At 45.5% G+C, this 23,078-nt stretch overlaps 2 protein-coding genes across 2 annotated transcripts in view; one reads left to right on the top strand and one right to left on the bottom strand.

The window, feature by feature from the left end:
* Positions 1–11,651, bottom strand: part of U2SURP (U2 snRNP associated SURP domain containing) — a 44,449-nt gene extending 32,798 nt beyond the window's left edge. The window contains exons 1-3 of the mRNA XM_086468391.1: positions 11,581–11,651; positions 3,841–3,888; positions 746–844 (exon numbers count right to left, since the gene is read on the bottom strand). Coding sequence (XP_086324517.1) covers positions 746–844; positions 3,841–3,888; positions 11,581–11,625 — 192 coding nt within the window. The 5' untranslated portion in view covers positions 11,626–11,651. The remainder of the gene's footprint in view (positions 1–745; positions 845–3,840; positions 3,889–11,580) is intronic.
* A 9,859-nt stretch (positions 11,652–21,510) lies between these two features.
* On the top strand, positions 21,511–22,761 carry PAQR9 (progestin and adipoQ receptor family member 9). Its single transcript, XM_086468379.1, has one exon. It carries the CDS (start codon positions 21,511–21,513, stop codon positions 22,759–22,761), a length of 1,251 nt encoding a protein of 416 aa, XP_086324505.1.
* The last annotated feature ends 317 nt before the right edge of the window (positions 22,762–23,078 follow it).

Here is a 23,078-nt window from a genome sequence, read left to right as displayed (position 1 = left end):
TATGATCAACCCAAGTGACTAAGGATATTAACAACAGGATCACCTTTATGTATTTCCCAGAGAAGTTAATTCAATGACTTAATAAAGTTGAACGAGACACTAAATTTAGCACTACCATGTTTTCTTAGGCTAGTATTTCTGACAACTTAGCAGGAGATATCCCACTGAAATAGTGAGAGAGTTGTGTGTGTAAAGTTCAAAGCCCAACACGTTCAAAACTTCCACCTTAGCAACTATCAGCTACATAATTCCTAAAATTTGGACGCTCCTGAGTATCCTAAAATTCAGTATCAAATTTTAATGTTTTATTTACTGCAAAAGAAGTCATTAGACAAAAATATGTTTCACAGAATAACAAGGATGAATACCGAAACAATTTCAGAGGTGACAGGTACTCTTTCTAATTACTGAAATCCAATGATAGACAGCAAACGAATAGAAAAATAACCCAAGGTGATGGCTGTCTTCATTTTGAGCAATACAACAATCAATGGATTGCTGCAATTCAGTACTTCAGGAAGCCAGAGAGCTTGATTTCTCACACAGAAGTGAAGAGAAACAAGCCTCTCTATCTTAATGCCATAGATGAGAAAAAACAATTAAACATGTAAAATACAACTCACTTTCGTTCTCAGAAAGCTAAAATTATCCAAATAAAGAAATTTGGTGGTAAACCTCGTTGTAATCTAAAAGCAAACTTATTTCAGCTCTGCATACAAAACAAAACTTGGTTGTATACCATTACCTTCTTTTTTAATTCTTCTTGCTCCTTCTTGCTCAGAGTCCGTTTGGCAGCACTCATTTTGCCAATACTGAATGCTTTGAGTTTGCTTTCCATTAGAGGCTGAAAAAGGAGTAAGAAAACAAACATTAAACTGTTTACAAAACAATTAAAATAATATTACTCTTTACCTTGGTCTAGACCAAAACCTTTCTACAAAGTGACTTAACCCAAACAAAACAAAGGCTTCCCATACTTCTGTCCGAATGTGCCATTACCTAATATAACCCAAAAACTTAAAGCTATGTCTTTTTAAAAACAAGTCATCCTTGGTTTAATGAGAAATCTTTTAATACATCACTCAAACACAGCTGAAATCTGAAGAATACTTGGTGTAAGAGCCCAGAGATCTTATCATGACGCAACACAGTTTCTAAACCCTTGGAAATATATGCTTTGTGCTACAGTTCCTTTTTGATCATTGTACTTCCCAGGAAGGAAAAAAAAAAAACAACCAAACAAAAAAAACCAACAACCCACAGTAAAAACAAGGAAAAATTCTAAAAGCTTTTCTGACTATTTTGGACAGAAGAATGTTTGCACAGCATTGAACTGGTCTAACCGAAGAACAAAATGGATGCTAAATTTCAGTTGTACTTCAAGGTTAAGTGTAATATTTTTGCTTGAAGAAGAAAAGGCATTCTTGATGTTTTCAGCTACTAGTTAAGTAAAACAAAAGACCTTAGATGTGGCTCTTAGATTCTTTCTATTTTAGGTAGTTTAACTTGCATTCCTCCGTTCCTGAAACCCTGATGAAGGAGGACTTTATGTAACAGTCATTTCTGGAGAACATGGAATTAGAATTCTTAAGATTCTATTCAGGTAGTGAACAGACAGTAGAGCACTGAGAGGGGAAAGACAACAGGATGCAGACCACATTCAAAAGACATGAGCAATGGGAAGGAAAGGAGAGAAAAGGTAAGAAACTTCTCTGAAAATGCCTAGCTTAACACAGTAATTCATAAAGAATCAGCACAAGAACAAGAAAAAAGCCCCAGAAGAGCAAAACATAAGCTATTAGCCTTTATCTTCAAAATATTTTTGATGCTCTTACACAGTGATGCTTAAAAGTACCACTTTAAGCATCTTTAAAAAAAACCCAAAAAGCTCAATTTAATAAAACATCAAGACAAAGAAGGTGAATAACTTAACTATCATATTATAAAAAATTTCAGATACTAACTGCAAGAAGAGCTTCCTCTACGAATAATTTTCTTCACAAAGTGTTTTATTTCTACTATCAGCTCTCTATTCAGAATTTTTTATATACAAAAAAGCACTGTGAAAAACAACTGTTTCAAATACCTTCAGTTTATAATCCTTCTTCAGTATCACAAACACCTCTTAGACCTATGCCGAGCGTATGACCAAAATAGCTTATATTTCTTTGAAAAATGTTCCCTACTTCATCATTAGAAGGAAAACCATCAGTTACAAATGAACGCAGCATTGTCTGTGGAGCTATCTTGTTTATGACACCAGGTTTGTCAACGTGACCTGCCGTGACAGGTGTATCAGGAGCTTTTCATGCATCTGTATGTTTTTAATGCTAATAAAATCCGGATTTCCTGTTTTCTGAAAGACAGCTTATATTTCAGTATGACAAACAACACACAACCTTGGCAAAACATGGGCATATTGCTATGGCACAGCAGTGCAGACAAAACAAGTATCAAACTCCTACCCAAGGCTTATCCTGTCATCAGGAAATAGTCTTTCACAGTAATGTTACACGATACCTGCAGATCAACCACATGAATATACACTCTAGTGATGTAAGGGAAGCAGCTGCAAGATAACAAGATTTCTAGCACTACCATCTCCTCAGTTTAGAAAGGGTCTCAGAAAAAAAAACAAAAAACAAAACACCACACACCAAACCAAACAACACAAAACCACCCTGAAGAAAACCACCAAACAAAACAAAAAAACCCAACCAACACCTTCAAAGTGGCTGGAGCAACATAAAGTTAATAGGATTGAACTAATTTATGCCTGCTAGTTACATTCCAGCAGGCAATTACAAAATTATTACTAACCATATGCAGCTTCACAGAATTCCTAACAACAGAGCTACACAAAACCTGAATGCTTTCCTCCTTCAGAAAATGGAAAATAATAGTGAAAAAGGTAAAGCAAATCAAAGAAGCAGAGAAAACTTCTAGCTGAGTAATCAAATCAGTGTATGAAAGCAAGCTCCCATTAAACATAACGCTGCATTAACTATAAGAAGGCACAAAGTACTGAAGTCCCAGTTCCATAGACAACACAAAATACCCAAAGGACATTTAACAGCAATCTTTCGAATTGTGGCAAGTAAAGCAAATCAATAAAAGGACCTCTTCTTTATGAAAAGTTTTGGCTATCACAACTTGAACAATGTTATCTTACAAACAATTTAATTACAACCTTGTAATTGACTTTCATATACAAAATCAAATTGAAATCTTGAAGAAAATCCAAACCACAGAATGAATTGTCTGGTATTAATGCTCTGTTTGGCTCTTGTGGCCTGTTTTCATTTTATCTCAGAAACAGGTAGGCCTTCAAGCAACATACCAACCATATGACCACGCAAAGGTCTCTTTGAGGGTGTGGGGGAAGCCTAGGTCATTATTCTTACCTTTTGCTTTAAGTATATTCTATCAGAAAAATAAAGGATTAAATTAGGGCCACACAATCTCATTTTTGAGAAGCCAACTGTATACAAAGAGACCCTTTAATATACAGTGACTCTTACGATTAATCACCTCATATTTTGAGCTACTCCTCAGTATAAGAGATAAACACATACAGAGTCCTTACAGCTTCTTCCTGTTCCAGCACCTATTATGAATGCAATATCATGCAGTAGAGCTTCCTACACTAGGTTGTTTGAAAGTTTCAAGGAATATTTTTAAACACAAAAATCAATGGTTCATTTACAAACACCTACAGATTAGATACCCAGTGTACCAGTCTGCCTGCAGCAAGTAGTTTTCTTTAGAGAATGGGCCTATTTTGAGTTTGTGGGTTTGGCTGGATTCTTTTGTGTGTGTGTTTAAATATTATGGACTTACATGTGTATCAGCAGATCCAGTGGTGTGTACTGCATCTGGCACTCTGACCTGAAGAGAAAATGAAGAGGAGGTGAGGCACAGAAAAAGAAACAGCCAACATCTGGGGGCTTTTTTATTCAGTTCTTCGAATGTAATTTTTCATTTTAACTTCAACATCCAAATACACAAGAACAAACACACATGTAATGTATTTCAATGACATCCGAACAGGGTCACAGCATGAACAATATCAGTATAAGGCAAATATGGGACTAAAGATAAATTGTTCTGGCTATCATTAAAAACTTCCACAGCCAGATTTTATAAACATGCCACTATCATCACTGCAAGGAAAAAAAAATTAAGTTTGTGACACTGAATCTGCAAGAATTGTCATTAAAGGCTGTTAAAGATTACATAAAGTGCTTGATTATATTTGCCTTACTGTAAAATAATTTCCAAAACTGCTCTTGCCATGCTGTGCATAGATGGAACCTGGCCACCTCAACAACACTAATTTAAGTCCAATTTGTGAGTATGTACTAATTAACATTACTACTTTAAACTGAACCATAAACCAGCATATATTCAAAATTTGCACAGGCTTTTTTTAAAAATTAGGTTTTTAAATCAGTTTAAGCGATGGAGAACACTCCAACAAACAGGACTGAACACTTTTTTAAATTATGTAATGCCCAAATTCAAGAAAACCTCTCTGACATAACATCTACTATTAAGACATAACTGCCTGATGCACAATTCATATCAACACGGAAATTTAGGTCAAAATAAAACATTTCCATTAGCTGAAATCTGTTCATTAGTTACAGAACATTAGCACTTCTTATTACCAGGAATTTATAATTTCTACCAGAAATAGTAATATATGGCCCTCATCTCCAGTCTTCCAAAATGAACAAGCACCAAATGCTACTCTAGAAGATAATCTACCAGACCTTGTTTTAATTTTGCATCACGCTTTTTCATCAACTAAGACAGAGACATTTATCTTCAGACAAGTATATTCCTATGTTTTACAATCAAATCAATTTAAACAAAACAGCAGACAGCACTTCAAGAACCAGAACTAAGTCCACAAAGATAGAGAGAGACACAAAGATACAACCCTTAAAAGGGAGAAGCAAAAGGCTCCTAGGAATATGTCCGAGTGTTTTTTTCAAGAAAGAGAAAGGAGGGGGGGGGACAGGACACCCAATTATGTCTTATTCTCAAAGATCTCCAAATCTACTTACCTGCAACACCATACATCACTCACAAGGCACATCTCTGCACAAAAGTTAATAAAAAGTTTTGTTCACATGTACCAGTAGCAGCTCATTAGAATACAAGTGGAAGCAAGTATCACAAGCATCTTTTACTAACACTGCTTCCTGCAAACTTTTCCTTCATATTTCGTGCTGAATTTTTTTGCGATTCACATCTGCCTGCGGCACTCAAATCAGTAATCTGTTATCCACAGTTCTATGTACTGCAAAAACGTAGGTTAAGGAAACCTGTCCTCCCCCAGAGAGTTTATGAATGTATAGTACAACATCACACAGATAAAAGAAAGACACTGTGCAAAAGAATTTCAGAGCTTGAAAACGGCATTCTTCCTGCTGCCACCCTGCAAAAACCAACACATCAGTTACAACTCCACCCTTAAACAAAAAAAATTCAGACCTGCAGTTAAAAAGATAAAGCTCAAAGGTGGACTGATACAATGCCGTCTGCCTTAGCGTACTGACAGAGTTGAGACCTAGCACTGCTTGGGGGAAGGAGGTTGTTTGGCAACAGCAGAATGAAATGACAATCTCTCCATTCTCCACACCTGTTTAATTTACAAAAGTTTTGGAAAGGGACACCTTCCAACAGGAATGGGTGCTGAACCTGCATTCAAGGAGGACAACAAACAAAGCATCACAGACAGTAACAAGTAGTACCAACACTCAGTACAATGACACAATATCCTGAAGAACATAAAAGAAGTAACAGACACTAAATCTGTTTCTCCAGCAACAGAGCAGATGATACTGCTCAGAGAGGTTTTCAATGTGTGGTACCACAAAGACTCTGCAGGCTAATGGCAGAAAAGCAGGCTAATGATCGAAAAAGTCTGGAAGTCACACAGAAGTACAGTGGCGCTCCCCAACCGGCCAAGGACCACGGCACTGTGGAGCAAGCCACCCCAAACGTTAGGTGAGCAACAGAACATCTACTAAGGTGCACTCTGAAAACTTCTAAAAGCAGTTTTAGCTTTTACACCAACTTCATCCCACAGCAACTAGCAGCTTTGCAGAGTCACATTATTCTCCTCCTTAAACAGTTCTTATTTTTAAGGTCTTCTCTCACCACCTATAAATTTAGCTCATACCTTTGGAACTGCTTCTGACCATCCAACCAACTGCACCCACGAAGCACGAGATGAGCTGATTCTTAACAAAATTACACATTGCTATCTGTCAGTTTCTGAAGAGCAGCTATTAGAAAAATTAATTCTCACAGCACTGCACTTTGCAAACATCTGCACTGCCTTGACAAAAGGGGCAATTTGTTTCCTTAAGAGTTATACCAGCTGAGTCAACTCAGCAGAATCACAGTGTCTCTCTAACATTCAGAGAAGAGCATTTCAGAAGATGTTGGCCAGCTGTGTTGAAACCTGGAACAGGATTATTTTTGCCCCTTCTCATTGTGTTAAGCAGTACAACTGAACTAACTGTTGAAAGAAACCTCTGTCCTGCACCTGATGATGTCTGAGATGTGAGGACAGCTCCTTCATGTTCAAAACATGACAGAAAAAATGTGATGAGTCCACCTTTCAGCCACTGCCCACATAAATGGTCTACAAATGTCTCATACTCCCAATTCACTGGCTCTAGCACTCTGTATAAAACCTATCTTTCTTTTTTTCCTAAATCAGACTATTTTCCTGCTGGATCACTTTCTCAATCACCTTCACTGCACAAGTCCCTCAAAGAATTGTGCCAGCATAACCAAAGTAGCAATGCAAGCTGCTGAAATGGCATTCCAGTAAAATACGGCTCTGTCAAACTGCAGTCTTGGAGATCAGGTCACTCAAAGCTCCATTACTGAGTCTAGCCAAGTTTACTCAAACTTCAAAAGAAAAAAAAAATAAAATTTCTAAAGGACTGTACAAATGAGATTTATGACAAATTCATATCATAAAGCCAAGGCAGAGAGCCTTCTCTCAGATTCTGATGTTTAAATTTTCTTCCAGCTTCATGGCAGCTTCCAAAGAAAACAGAGAACAGACAACTGCTCTCCCAAATCTTCCTTCCTTTCAGCACTGCAAGTGCCCACAAATCCAGCTCTTCATAGTTTCTCCAAATGTAATGATCTCTGGGCAAAACTGCCACAATCATGTTATTTCACAAACATTTAAAATATGCTGTATAATGTAAGCCAACTTTTTTTTTTTATTGATACTGATGCCACTTAGTAAAACAAAGAGCAACAAAAGCTGCCAATAAAACCCAGAAGAAAACCCTGTGGCCTGCCAAATGCTGAAACTTATTTTTACAACTGTAATGGCTACAACTTAAACATAAATAAAGGCCCTGACCTTGCAAATACTAATAGCTTCAGGGTAAAGTCTTTACAAGAAATTCTGGTGTAAGACACTCTTGCCCTGGTTCAACACCCTCCATCGATTCTGCCCCGATACCGGGCAGCTGGTCACACGGAGCTAGATCACTCTTCCCAGCCTAACAGATCACCTCGGCAAGAGAGAGTTGGGAAGGTTCAGCCAAGCCAGTTTTCAATTCATAGCAGGCTTCCCCCCACCCCGCCCCCACCCCAAATCATGCCAAATCAACTAAAGAGGACAATGTTTGGGAGGGAAAAAGTAGCTCAGGCTGGGACTAGTTTGTATCAGCACTAATACCAAGGAAAAGCAAATGGAATCACAACTTAAATTAAGATGTTAAAATCCAGCAATTGTGGGGAGGTTTAGAGCCCAACCTGTCTTTTTTATTCTTCCTTTCTCTATTCAACTGTCTAGAAAACAAATGCTTGCAAACATCTGCAAATTACTTTATAACTAATCTATTTACTCTTTACATTTAATGGAATAGTGCATATTAATATTATTCACTATTTAAATAAACATCACTTGCAGGCAAAAAAGTAATTGGAAACTGTTTTTTCTCCAAAGTACCTGCAAGGAATGCTATTCCATTCTATCCTTAAACTGAAATAACAGGAGCTGCGAACATTTAACTTTCTACTGCTACACAGGAAATGAGAAGGAGACCTCCTTTTACATTTCCATCAACAGAGGAATGCACTTATGCCTCTCCTGCTCCTGGTCACCAGTTGAACAATACAGGGAAGTTAAAGATCATGAGTTTCACCATCCTGCAGAACGCTACACCTAACTGGAATTCACCATGTACAGACTTTATATTGCCACTCTTCATATGCTTTAACTTACCAAGGAAAAACTGTTCATTCACAAGCAAGTAATCACTGTTCTTCAACATTTAATTACCACATAACTTACCCAAAAGCCTGAGAAATGCATTTAAGATTAAGAAATGTTGTTAAAATATTTTTTAGCATTAAAAAGGGAAACCTACAGCTTGGTTCAAGTGGATAATGTCTTCTGCCAATGGTACCAAATTTGTACAGTATTGTACGTAAGAGCAGTGAACATGCAATATAGTCACTACCCTCAGAAGATAAAATAAGAAAACGGTAGAGTCATTGAGCAGCTAACATTTTATTACATCAAGATAATAACTGAACATAATCAGTATCTGCCATTTCAGAATGATATTCTACACTGACCACCTGTGCAGTCTTGGGCAATCTCTATTTTCTCTTCCTTAATTTTGTCCTCCTTTCCTATTTAAGTTTCTGGAAGTCTCGAGCACATACTTTGTTATCCTAACCTCAAAGTGATAAAGGAATAGAGAATACTTTTGCAACACGTTTCACATCAGAGACTCTCAAACTTATTCAGAAGTTGACAGTATCATAAAAAGCAGCCACAACCACAGCAACACAGGCAACGGGTGCTCCTGGACCTCTGTACCATCTCCAGCAACGGTTTTCAAACAGTAAATCAAGAAGATAATCCCCGATTGAAACAAGCTTGATTCTACACTACAAAACAAAATAACTGGCTAGAAGGTCAAAATTAGTACTCGGACACTAAGACTGAAGAAAAAACACCACATGTTCTGAAGGGGAGAAACTGTATCTTACTGTAAGCACTAAGGTCTTGAACTGCTGGGTAACAGCTCTCCACAGAACACAGAAAATAAAATGTCACTGTGTTTTCCCAGAAAGTAGGCTAGAAGCCAGCAAAGGCGCATCTTGGAATTGCCACTGAAACTTATCCTATGGAGTCTACCAGACCTATGTATTTTGCAAGTACAATTATTCTTGTAACTTGCAAATACACTGCACCAAAAGAAACGGAGCCTAAAACTTCAATTTTACTATGTAAGTGAATGAATCTTAAAATGTTTAAAAAAATCAAAATCTTTGCTAAACAACTACTTTAAGAAATTGAGCAAAATGCTTATTTGCTTAGATTGTTAAATGATAAACATTTTCATACAGGCTCAACTAAAAATACACATTTTTATCTTTGCATGAATAAATTAATTACAAAAATTAAAAATACTACTAATTTCATTACTGTTATGTCATATTCCTTTCCGCAGACATCTGAAAAGTACGTCTATGGATACACATATCACAAGCATTCATGAAATCACAAAAAAACCCACCACATACACCCCCCACCCCACTCCCCCCCCAAAGAAACTTGAGGTTGAAGGAAATAAATCCCAGAAGCCAGGCATGTCTCATTTTATTTCACTTTTCAACAAAAACATTCTCAAGGATCCAGGTATGTCCTATTACTGTTTGCTTTGGCACAAAAAATTATATTGACAATACAAAACGAGTAAGATCTAGAATGTAAAGCATAGGAAAAAGACTACTGGAAACACAGCCTATAGATCTAGAGTGACAGAAAATTCTGGGGTGAGGGGGAGCTGCACAAAGATGGCGAGATACAGGACTTCCTCAACAGGCCAAGCTCGACACACTACCACACGTTTGACTTCACATTTTTGAGCAGTCCCACTGGCTTCAGTGGGATGGATGACTTAGTATGAAGCATTAAGCGTCTGCACATGCCTCTGCAGAACTGAGATCTAGGACAGAAAACAATCCTTATAAATTAATTATTATTGTATATTAAAAAAATAATATCAGTACAGAAATGGTAAATGACAAATTTCTATGATGTAACTGTGAAAATAAAGGGCTCACATCTGGGCTGGTTTTGTGTAGCACGTTATAGGTCACAGTAATCAATAACTAAATTATTATTCTATGTCTAATTATACTTGAAATCCCAAAATGTCTTATTCCCTGGAAGCTATTCTTCATAAATTAAGACCTACTTTACTACTAAAGTTTTCTGTCCAGCTCTTACTTGCAGTTTCAAGCCAAAGGCAAGATCCAAAAAAATGTTTTCTAGCAACATTTGGAATAGATCATAAAAGGGAAACAAAAATAAAGCTCTCCTATTGTAATAACACCAACTGAGTAAACATGCAAAGGCTCTTAACTACATTTCAGTTAGCTTCCTAGCAGCAAAAAAAACCCAAAAACCTGTTTTGGCTCAACAGGAAAATGGGTAAAAATTATTAATCTACATAACACTAGAAATTCCTGAGCCAAAATGTGGCTTCTCCTTTGATTTGAACACTCACAAAAAGAAAAAAAAAACCACAACCAACACACACACACACACAAAAGCCCCATACCAAAAACTGGAAGATTTATATACTTCAGACCTAAACCCTACAAAAAAGTTGAGTGAAAAGGAGTGTCACTAACCACTACTCTTCATACCATCAGCTGTCAGTGCGTCCCCCAAAACACCTTACCCTCTCCTGCCCTAGCAGGAGGGGATGCCTAGAGAGCAGGCAGCGCTGTGGTGTTATTACCCGCAGACAGCCGAGCGCTGCCTTCAGCGCACAGCTCAGGACAAGTTTGCCAGAGCTCCTGCCCTACCTGGACTTCTGCTCTGCAAACCCCACGAACAGTAACTACAAGAAGCAGAGCTGGTACAGCGAAAAGCGCGGGGAACGCCACGGTGACTGCAAAATTTGTAATTTAATCGCAACTCAAAAAAGACTCGATCTCAAACGATCGTTTTCCTTCACACTCGCAAGTTGGAAAGTAACCCCACGCGGGCTTCAGCCCACGGGCCGATCAGGACTCCCGGCACGAGTGAAATTAAACGCGTACACCGGCACGGGTAAGGCTCACGCATTAACTAACCGTCCGCATCCGAAACCGGGGATGCGCCAGTTAAAACGGGACGACCCGCGCCTGCAGTTGCGGCGCACTCGGCCGCAGCTCCCCCGCCTCGCCCGCCCACGCATCCCTCCGCCGGCGGCACGGGGACGCGAGGAGGCCGCGGCCGCCGGCCTAGCACAGAGACGTGCCCAGAGCGATCCGGCGGACCGGGGATGCCCCGCGAGAAGCCCGGGCCCACCCGGCCCCGCCGCACCGCCCTCTTCCCGCCTCCCCACCCCCTCCCGGGGCCCGCAGTCACCCCGCGCAGACAGCAGGGACGGAGCAGGCCGCGCCGCCCGAGCCTCGCCGCCCCGCCACTTCCGGGCCCTGCCGCCGCACCGACAGGCGGCGGCCGTACCCTCGGGAGGCGAGGCGTGCCGGCGGGCCGCGGGCTGCCCCGCGGAACGGCCTCACCTTCCCACTGGCTTTCTGCGAACCGCTGGGCGTCTTGTCCGCCATCTTGCCTCTCCCCTCGCTCAGCCCTGGCGGTGAGGAAGCGAGCGCCGATCCCACCGAGCCCGCGAGCGGAGGGCGGGAAGCCGATGGCCGAGCCGGCGATGGGCGGCCTCCGCCTGGGCGGGGCGGGGCCTGCCCCCGTGTCCTCCCCTCAGGCCGGGCGGCGCACCGGCACCCCTCGGTCCCTCGGCGGCCGGCCTGGGCCAGCTGGGAACAGCTCAGGCCGTCCTCCAGCTAACCGCGTCCCGCCAGGCAGAGACGGGGTGAGCAGGGCTTGCAGCAGGACCGCAGCAGGACCCGGGACACAGGAGAGAGTGCAGAGAAGGGCAACAAAGCTGGTGAAAGGCCTAGGGAATAAGTCTGATGAAGAGCGGCCGAGGGAACTGGGGCTGTTTAGTCTTAAGAAAAGGAGGCTGAGGGGAGACCTTATTGCTCTCTACAGCTGCCTGAGAGGACACTGTAGAGAGGCAGGTGCTGGTCTCTTCTCACAGGTAATTAACGATAGAACAAGAGGGGATGGACTCAAATTGCACCAGGGTAGGTTTGGGCCTGTCATTAGGAAGCATTTTTTCACCGAAAGGGCTGTCAGGCATTGGAATAGGCTGCCCGGGGAGGTGGTTGAGTCACCATCCCTCAATGTGTATAAGGTCGTTTAGATGTGGTGCTTGGAGATATGGTTTAGGGGTGTACTTGGTAGAGTAGGGTTGATGACTGGACTCAGTGATCTCACAGGTCTTTTCCAACCTGAATGATTCTGTGACTCTGTGACCTGGCTGCAGGTGCAGGGGGTGTGGGACTGCCGGGGGTGCTCCTGGTGCACACCAAGGGCCCCAAATGTGGTTTAGTCGGGAAGGCTTCAGCCAGGATGAGGGTGGGCAGGACGGATAGCGTGCTGTACAGCAGCCATTGCGTGCTTGGCTTCAGCCATTCGGCCCAGCTCTCCTCATCCGCTGATCCATGTCCATTGACACAGAGCGGTACAACCTGGCGGCAGGGCTTGCCCCTAAACACCCAGCAAAGTGAAAGGGTACTGGTTTGGGCAACGTCAAAATACTACATTAAATCAAGAAAAGCCCAGGAATAAATAGCGAAAAGGAGAGCATGGCAAATCCTCCCTTCCCGGGTTTGCGAGCACACCACCACAGCAACTTCACCAGAGGTTATAGCCAGGGCTCACATCACATTTATCACGAGTCTTGCATTCCCGGCTTTTATGGGTTTTCAGCGTAACGTGGGAGACTCTGGTAATACTTAAGAAAATAATATAATACTTAAGAAGTATTACTCTGGTAATACTTAAGGAAAAGATACACAGAAATGAATGAAAGCTTTAAATCCACCAACTCCTGTCACCCGCGGCCCTGTGAGCAACAGGAGGGAGCAGGGCCTATGCTAAAACCCGCATTTCCAGCAGCAGTTGAGTGTGAGCTTCCAGAAGAGGCAAAAAAAAAAGCAAAAGGAGGCTGCGGAGGGCAGGGGCAACTTTAGAGATGGGGGCAAAACCCTGAGGAAACCTCGCCCGCTGCAGGCGTGCGTCCAGCTGCGCGGGGAGATGGCCCGGCGGGAGCGAGTCGCTGTCCTCAGGGTGAGGGGGGAGCTGAGCCTTCGGGCTCCCGCCATAGCACGGGTCCCAGCGCCGCTGCCACGTAACCCAGCAGGCCGCCCGGTGGCAGTAGCGCTACAGCGTCACTCGGGAAAAGGAGAAAAGTCCCCTCGACGCCGGATAACGCGGCTGGACACGCCAGACCAGCACCGCGGCCACCAGCAAACGCCGCGCCCGCTCCGCACCCCCAGCGCCGCGCAGCTACGGCGCCGCGGGGAGACCCGGCCGCCGCGGCCGCTTGCGCAGGCTCCGGCAGGGGGCGGGGCCAGCCCGCGCCCCGGCCCCGGCTCCGCCCCTCGCCCTTCCGGGACGTCGGTTCGCGCTCCGGCGAGGCGAGGTCGTGTCTGCTCCGCTCCGTGATTTCTGCTTCCTGAGTCACACCAAAAAATTAGAAAAATAGTAAATTAATAATAATAACACTCATTCAGTAGGTGCAAATTGCTGTACGCTGCGATCAAACCTATGGGTGACCAGACAGTGCTGCTGCACCCATGAAAAGGGGAGGTCAGCCGAGAGGGGTCGGCTGGCAGGAATGCTGCCTTTCTCCCAAGCCTCCTTCCGCAGCTTGCGAAATAACACGCACAAATTTTCTGGTAATGAATTAGCAGCTAAGGATCAAGAGATAGCAGGTGTTTATTTTGCTCCCGTCAGCAATAAGCGATTACAGCAGTAAGGGTTGGCTCTCCCTGCAGCGGACACGGTACCTTACCCTCTAGGGTCTCACCTTCCACTCCGGAGGGCAGCTCTCCATTTCTTCAACCACCTGCGCAGCTTTCTGTGGGCACCCCAAGGCTTTGCACAGATTTGAACTGGAATCACTGCTGGCTTGCAGAAAAGGAAGGAGAAAGAAAACGCATCCTTTGACAGCAGGATTTGGGGACAATCCATCAGTCTTTTTAGGATTTTTTGAGCTCCAAACGTACCCATAGATGAGCCCTCCCACAGGAAGGAATGGTGCTGGCCAAGGAGCTTTAGACATGGATTAGGCTGGATTTTATTGCTTCAGAACTGGTCAAGCCCTTCTCTTCCCCTGTCTTTCTCACTGTTTCCTTGAGAACCACTTCAACAGTCTAGAGAGGCACAGCATAGTGCCATCCATGACCTGCTTTTGGATTTTTTTTTTAACATGATAGTGGAAACAGGTGCAGCAATGAGTTGGAAGCAAACCGACTGGGGAACTTGTGCTGAATGAGAAGGGGCACTTAGGGCCACAGGAGGAGACTCTAGATGCTGCTCAGCTGTCCTGGGACTGCATTAATAAACCTGGTATGAAAGAAAGACTGGCACTTCTGGATAAAAAACAGACATCTAGCAGGAAAGAGGAACGTGCCCTTGGATGCTAGAATTTTAGGCTCACTAATGTTTAGAAAATTTGTGCTCCATTTGACCTTAATCTCTTTTATTTAATCCATCTCATTAATCCTTTTCAATTATACACTTTGTTGTTTAAATCCTCTGCTTGCTGCTCAGCCTCTATGCTGTTGTGTAATTAATAAACTGCACCAAATTAAGAGCATCATGATCCAGCGCATGCTGTGAAAAACAGGAAAGACAGAGTTTCAAAGGTCATCTCTAAAGATAATTTTTCAGAATGAACTGTACTCCTGAATTTGTGCTATTTATAACACATTGCAATAGTACAGTAGCACTTGTGTACAGTTAGTGAATGACAACACATGTCAGTGTCTTGGGCTTAATGGGAGAGGAAGGGGAGGGAGGAGAGAGGGAAGGAAAGGAAGCAGCGAGATGCAGAACTCTGGAGAATTAATGCTGGAAAGGGCAGGCTAATAATAGTACTAAAAAGGAAATACTAGACATTTTTTGTTATAATGCAGTAGGTCTGGTTGCATGCAGACCTGGGAGTTGTTTATTAACTGTTGTTACAATGACAGATATCATTAGGCCATATACTAGGGAAAATCATGAATTATCATAAATAATTAACACTAAGCTACATTAAGTAAACCACATGCTGTGCTGCATTACCCTTGTCTTTCTGGCTTTTTTTTTCCTCACTTTCAGAGGAGATCTCTCCCTTGCTCTCACCCCAGGCCAGGGCACAGCTGAGCTGCTGCAATCCTTTTGCAAAAGTGTGAGGGAAGGGGAGAGGAAGAATTTAAAGTGCTGTGGAAGTTCCCTACCCTGTAGCAAAGGAAGCACATTTGAGGGCAGGAGTCAGGCAGACTGGAAGTAGTACAGAAGTGTAGCTGCTGGGTGTACAGGTGTGTAACTCTGTGACTCATTTCATGCTCTCGGTAGTGGCTCATGCACCCCTAAAGTGACAGGCTGTGTGTGCTGTTTCTCCAACGCTTAGGCAGCAGGTCTTCCAGCTTCTTTTCCCTTATTCCACCCTCCTTCTCCTCCCACCCCTGAGACTGAAAACTGCTAGGCTAGGATTCTCAAAATAGGTAGATGCACGCTCCCCTGTGTTGCTAGGAAGCTACGGGTGTGCAGCGCAGGAGGAGAGGGGAGGGGAGAGAGGAGAAGGAGAGAGAGGCGGCATGCGCAGCTGGAGCACAGACAGCCTGGGCTGAGTTAAGATGCTTTAGCAGGGATGCCCAGAATAACAAAAAAGAGCCAGAGAGGGTGGCTGGGAGAGGGAAATTTGGCTGTGAGTTTCCCAGCAGCCTGGACTTGTTGCTACTGCTCTGTCTGCTCTCTGTCTCCTGGCTGGAGCTGTCTCTGCGTGGCTTCATCTCTCAGTGCTGGTGTCCTACCACCTCTCAGCTGCTAGTCCTGCTCTAGTCCTGCCATTCAGCAGCTGCTTTCCCCTTCAGGACCCCACTGCTCTCCTGGGACTCATGTCTTATGGGGAACCTGGGTTCTTTCTCCCCCCAGGACTCCTCAAGCGGTGAGGACCATTATGCAAACCAGTCACAGGGGCAACATCTGACTTGTACTGTCTGGCTGAGAAAGGTCGGTAATTTGCAGTGCATTTCCCAGGCATTAGTGCAAGTATCAAATGAAGACTTAATTCCAAAAGTTCTCCTGCAGCTTCCTGTCAGAGAGAATTAGCTTACATGGCTGGAATCCAGATGTGCAAATTTATCAGCTGTTTAAAAGCTCATAAGTTCAAGATGAGTGCAACACCAGTCTTTCCTTTGTCCATACCTCCTTTCAGCTTACTAACCATGAGTAGCAATTTGTGCTCTGGAAAACACTCTCACTCACCACATTGACAAATAAAACAATTTCTCAGCCACGCACTTTGTAAGAGAGGGTTCAGTCTTGCAACACTTGCAAAGGACAAGTTGTGCTTTGCTCTTGCTGTGAGCCACTGGTAGGTGGGACAGTGGTGGATTCTGACCTCGGAAAACATGTATGAAATACACATACACGAAATACGCTATTCTTCATCACAGTGAAACTAATTTCACTGCAATACTTACATTTAGATTTGCTGCTGTCCAGAAAAACACAAGTTCTACCCCTAATCTTTCAAAACCAAGAACTTAAAAGAGACAACAACCAAACATTCAGAGAAATTTTCTTAGAATGTGACATGTTTTTTCCCAGTTTGCTGTGTTTAAAATTTTTTCAGATTATTTCAGATTGGTTTTATTGCTGTATTTTAAAGCATAAAGAGTAAAAACCTGAAAATATTCAACTGGAAGGTAAAGAAGGCAGAAAATTAGAAGTTTCTGGTGAAAGAGAGGTTAAAATTAACATTGTGATGCAGCTATGATCGTGTGGGTTAATGTTATTCCCTTCACCACATCAAGCTTTCCTCACTTCCAAGTGAGGCTTTAAAATACAAGTATCACTTTCACTTTTATTTATCTATTAAGGAATTATGTTTATAAAGTATAATTGTCCCTCATTAGTTTCTCAAGGAGAAAATGATGCAAGGATTCCTGTTTATCCAGTCTGAAAAAAATAATGGGGTAGAATCTCTGAAGGCAAGTTAATCTCTTCAATGTCAGATCAAAGCACTGTGCCTACTCAATTATTACAAAAGATTGTAATCACTGCAGTAAAAAGTTACCCACCAAGACATTATTTTCACGAGGTTGATACACACTTGAGACAAGATAAAAAAAAAATCACATAGAACAAACAAAACATGTTTGTATGTCTGTGTATCTCTTAAGATGTTCTCCCAGAGAAACTGCAAGCATGAGCTATGTTAGACAAAGTTAGATGAGGCTAAAGCCTCTCTTTCTTTAACACCTGCTCTTTTTAAGTAGAGCCAAATTCTGCCCTCACTCATGGTCAGTGGGGTTCCGTGGAAGATGTCAGAAGAGAACCAGGTTTACTAAAGAGATTTTAGTAAAGAAGCATAAAAATCTAAAGCAAACAAAGAGGTTAAATATTTTTGTTCAGATAAAACTTCTTATTAAGAAATAAATAGGTAAAATCTGTCTTGAAGGTGAAAATATAGAAAAGGAAAAGACATGAGAGACCGAGTAGTTTGATAAAGGAGTACGTGAAGCAAGAGCTCTTAAGACTGATGTTTGCCAGCGTGAGCGGGTTGAATCCAGTGAGGCTGAAGGTCTGTCTTCAAAAGTATCTTAAACCTTCCAACCACCATTGCTTGTCCACAAGAGAACTTTCTCTCTGGTGGTAGATTTAAGTTAATTTCTGTACTCACTCTGAAAGGCAATGGATAACAGGAGAGCTAAGCACAACCTCTTCCCTAGTGTGCTGAGTATGTTAGAGTGCAAAAGATGAAACTAGCTTCTCTTTTCTAACCAAAAGGCATAATTTCATTGGGAAGGGTTGAAGTAATTCAGAATATCTTATAGGGCTTTTGATATTTCAGACAAAATGATACCTTGTGGAAGGACCTCAACAATGACTAAAACAAAAGTATAATACAGAAACAAACTCACATTTGGTATTTTAGCACATCTTTTTTCTTTGAGTCTTCAGCCAGCACTGATTAACATTATCTTCCATTACTTACCTCATTAGGCAGTGCCTTCATCAGTGTTCTAAGAGTCTTCTCAAAGGTTATTTGGAGAGAAAGCCTGCAGAAAATTCTACACATGCTAGAAGAAACCCTTGTATATGCTGACCATGCCCTTCTAAATATAAACTCTGATTAAAGAAATGCAGAGGCCTCTTCATGCACTCTCTGTGACCTCCAAATGCCCTGATTTTCCCTGGCCTGCCACATAATAGTCATGTAATACTAACCTTGATGGACTACATATGAATAAGAGGCTATTTTGAGGTCTTAAGTGCTTTAAATTGTAAGGTTCCCAGTACACTACTCCGCAGCTGGCTTGGGAACAGAATAATTAACTCAATGTAAGATGTATGCAGTTGTCTTTATGAAAGCCCGATCTGTCCTTGGAGACCATTCTCCCCTGTGAGGAGGTACCTTCAGAAAAAAGCAAAAGAACCAGATCATCAGTAATAAGTCTCATTAATGTGGCTGCTAAAGCTACATTGCTGTCACTTGGCAACGATGCGAACTGTGATCTTTAGAAGCTCTGAGATCTCCCTGGCACTTTCTGGTCAGACAAGGAGACCCAGGTTATGTGTGAGTGACATCAGCAGAGCAGTTGGGACGAGCCAAAGGTGGATCTCTGTATGGAGGCAGAGAAAAGAAAATGTGTATTTATTTTATGCTGCTTGTATTTATCTGTAGCACAGTGTTAACAGGTAAACCCACCAGGGACAAAGCGAGCAAAACTAGATAGCTACCATGGGCCTGTGCTTCCTCCAGAGAAGTTGATATGTGTAAAATCTCTCAAGTGATTCTCAGCTCTGCAAAAAGCCTCTGTCCCCCTAAATATTATTTTAAGACATCTTAAAATATTACAGGAAGACATCAGTAGTAGGAAGAAATTTCCATTTATCTTCTCTGCAGCATTCTCCACCAATACCCAGACAGTCCAGTGGCCACCAGAACTGTGTCAGTCTTGAACCACAAGCAAACCCCACTTGCTCCTCCCAGCCTCGGCTGCCCCCCATAAAACCCAAACCCAGTGGATGTCCCTCCCAGGAAGCCAGGCGATACCCCAGTATTCCCTGAGGCAAGAGGGCTGAACACCTCCCACATCCATGAAAGTCTGGAGGTTGTAGGAAAGCCAGAACGTGTCAAACGAGCCCGGCTGCTGCTGCAGGGCCAGCAGTTCCCAATCAGCGGTGGATGCTGTTGTTCTTTAGGCACCATCTGTTACAACAGCTGCTGGTGGCTTTCCAACAGGCTCTTCAGCGCAGGTCTAAAACCAGATGGCTGCCAGTCAACCGCCTCTCCTTATCTAACCTTGACGAGGGAGGCTGAAGATCACGGTCACTTCAGTCCTCTTCTCTAGGGCCTGCAATGGCACTCAATGTCGTAAATGAAAGTATTGCTTAGGGACTGGGAGAAACAATCTCCAGAGCCCTACGTGGAGCGTCTGCATGTGTGGTGTGGTGGGAGCAGGGCAGGGGAGGAGGTGCCTTCTAGCTAACAGCCCCCGCGCCACCAGGTGCCTCTACGGTGACGCAGCAAACGGTCCAGCATCTGGCCTGTCTCTTCTTCAGGGCAGCCTCTCTAGCACAGAGCAGCCCCATGAGAAGCCTGACCTCTACCAGAGCCTGAGCAGTTTTCATTAATCCCAAAGAGCCCTTCCTCTCCCTAAAGCACACACTGCAGAGCCTGTGGCAAGTGGGGCCCTGCTCGCCCCTGGTGCAGCTGAGGCTCACTGCAGGCGGGTTACGCAGAGCCCTCTGTCAGTCAGTCCTCAAGGAGCGTCTGGCTGATATGTCCTGCATGCTGCCAGGCACCCCCTCTAAAACCCACAGATGTCAGAGCACGTTAGGCCCGCTATCTAAAAAATAAGTCTCTTAGTTTAGTATTTTACTCCTCCTCTTTGGTTTCCAGCACTGTTGAGTTGTGTTTATTTTCCCAGCAGGACTCCTTCCTTAATATTTATAAAGATTATAAGCAGTGTCACCAGTCTGCCCCACTTTTGATAATTCCGTAAAATGAGTATTTTTACTGTAATGAAAAAATGCATTGAAAATCACTTTTGGCAACACATTTTTACTACTTTTTTGGTGCTCATTTTTAAAAACCTGTTTCCAGTTACCTCCTTGTTCAGGAGATTTTTCATGTTGTCATGACTCACTATTAAATAGAAGACAAAAATCTTTGGGCAGAGTGTCCTAATTACACTAGACTTTGGTTTATGCTGTCTGACCATATATATACATATACAAATATCACAGACATACATATATCACGTATGTAATACATACATTTGAAAACCCGGAGCGATCAGATGTTTGAGACCGCCTGAAAACAATCGAAAAGGAAACACGTCAAAACAGTGGAGAGCAATTCCTTACCCTGTCTCCTACCTGCACCTGCAAGTTACTCACCTTTCCGCACTGCCTTCTAGCTACTGCAGATGCACGAAGGTGCAGTAACACCCGTCCTGTGCCTTTCCCTGTATTTTTATGTTCCAGTTATGTAACTGTGCCGCTTGCGTAACCACACCGCTGATAAATGTAGGATTTGTCTAAGGATCAGGAGCAGCTACTGTCAGCCCGTTACCGAGTCTCCCTCCCAGCCACCCTGCTTGGAGCACGGGGATAAGGTGGGTGCCGTATATGTCAGAGTGACGTACACCCTTTGCAGCCTGGCCGGGAGCGTTTAGCCTAAAATAACGTTTGCATTCGTTGCATGAGATAATGCCACCAAAGAAACTGGGTCCCAGGCGGCCTCACTGAAGCACACACGGCAGAAACCCACCCAGCTGCCAGATGTCCCCTCTCGGGGCACTCCCCAGGCCTGTCCCGCCTGCTGGGGGTCACCCGGCCCCGCGGGGTCACCCTCCGCTTCCTCGGCGCTCCTGCCCGGCTCCTGCCCGCCCAGCCGCGGCGCAGCCCCGCCGACAGCCGGTGCCGGTGCCCCCCCTTCGTGCTCTTCACACCAAAGCGCCCCCCGGGAAGGGCCCCGTACTAAGCGGCCTGGGTCCGCTCGCGTGTCCCCGTGCCTGCGGGCCCTACCCCCGGGCCCCCCGGAGAGCTGCCGGCGGAGAGCGGCCCGTGGGGCTCTGCGCTGCCCAGGCCCGGCCGCACACCTCCTGCGCGGAGGCTTGGCCGGGGCGGCCGCGGGGCTCTCCCGGGCCCGTCCCCCGTCCCCCCCTCGCCGCTGCGGCCGCATCAATCATTAACGGCGGCTCGGGTGTCCAGCGCCTCCCTCCCCGGGAAACCCTACCCGGGGCGGCGGAGGCGTCTCTCCCTGCTCCCCGGGAGCGCTGGATGCGCCGCCGGTTTCCAGTTACCGCGATGCCGGGCGGCGGGGCGGGAGGAGCCGCGGTGGTGCCGCCACTGCCCCTGCTGCAATGAGTGATGCTGCCGGGGGCGGCGGCGGAGGAGGAGAAGCGCAGAGCCACCGCGGCTTCTTCGCCGGCGGTTGCGGGAGCAGCGGCTCTGCCTCAGCCGGGCGGCGGCGGCGGCGGCGGCGGGGCGCGGCGGCGGGCGGCGGGCCGGGGGCGGCCGGGGGGCCTGGGGCCGGCGGGGCCAGCAGCATGCCGGCGGGCGATGGGGACAAGGAGGAGGCGGCGCCGCCACCTCGCCCTGCCGCCCTGCTGCGGTGGGACGAGGTGCCCGAGGACTTCGTGGAGTGCTTCATCCTCTCGGGCTACCGGCGGCTGCACTGCTCGGCGCAGGAGTGCCTGGCCTCGGTGCTGCAGCCCACCAACGAGACCCTCAACTTCTGGACCCACTTCATCCCGCTGCTGCTCTTCCTCAGCCGCTTCGGGCGGCTGCTGCTACTGCGGGGCGCTGGGGACGTGCCCTTCCACCACCCGGCCCTGCTGCCCCTCTGGTGCTACGCCTCGGGGGTGCTGCTCACCTTCGCCATGAGCTGCACAGCCCACCTCTTCAGCTGCCTCTCCCCGCGCCTCCGCGCCACCTTCTTCTACCTGGACTACGCCTCCATCAGCTACTATGGCTTTGCCAGCACCGTGGCCTACTCCTACTACCTGCTGCCAGGGCTGAGCCTGCTGGACGCCAGCGCCATGAGCCGCTATGTGCAGCAGCGGCTGGGCTGGCAACTGGACTGCAGCCTGCCCATCGCGGCCTACCGTGCCCTGGTGCTGCCCGTGGCCCTAGCGCTGGCCGTGGGCTGCACGGCCGCCTGCTGCCGCAGCCGCGCCGCCTGCTGCGCCTACCCCTTCGCCGTGCGCACCTTCGTCTTCGCCATGCCACTGAGCATGGCCTGCCCCATCATGCTGGAGAGCCTCCTCTTCGACCTCCGCACCCGCAACCCCACGCTCTTTGTCTACTTCTACCGGCGCTACTGCTGGCTGCTGGTGGCCGCCTTCTTCAACGTCAGCAAAATCCCCGAGCGGATCCAGCCAGGGCTCTTCGACATCGTGGGGCACAGCCACCAGCTTTTCCACATCTTCACCTTCCTCAGCATCTACGACCAGGTGCACTACGTGGAGGATGGGCTGGCCGAGTTCCTCAAGGCGCCCCTGGCCGCCCCCACGTATCTGGGCACCGTGGGGTATATGCTGCTCCTGACGCTCTGCCTGGTCATGGTCGTCAAAAAGTTCCTCAGCGTTGCAGACCTCTGCAAGCAGGACTAGCTAGGCCAGCGGCCCTCGGGACAGTAACCACCATACCAGTGACCTGTGGGCTGGAGACCCTTGGGCTGATGACCTTCAGAATGGCGACCCTCAGACTGGCCCTACCATGTCCTGAAGATGCTGTGAAACCTGGTGGAAACGCACCTGTGGAAGAGCCAGGTCCCTTTCACGGAGGGTTGCCAGAGAAAATGACCGTGGTGGAACTGCTCGTGCTCTTTAAACTACTAGGTAACCAGGGGAAGCAAGCAAACGCTTACTGGTATGTTGCTGCTTAGAGCATAAGCTGAAACAATTTAGCTCTGCTACTAGGAAGAATG

This window comes from Leptosomus discolor, chromosome 7 (assembly GCF_034619465.1).
Source record: "Leptosomus discolor isolate bLepDis1 chromosome 7, bLepDis1.hap2, whole genome shotgun sequence".
In the NCBI taxonomy this organism is placed as follows: domain Eukaryota; kingdom Metazoa; phylum Chordata; class Aves; order Leptosomiformes; family Leptosomidae; genus Leptosomus; species Leptosomus discolor.
Note: the sequence above shows the minus strand (reverse complement) of the source record. Positions and strands in the feature narration are given on the sequence as shown.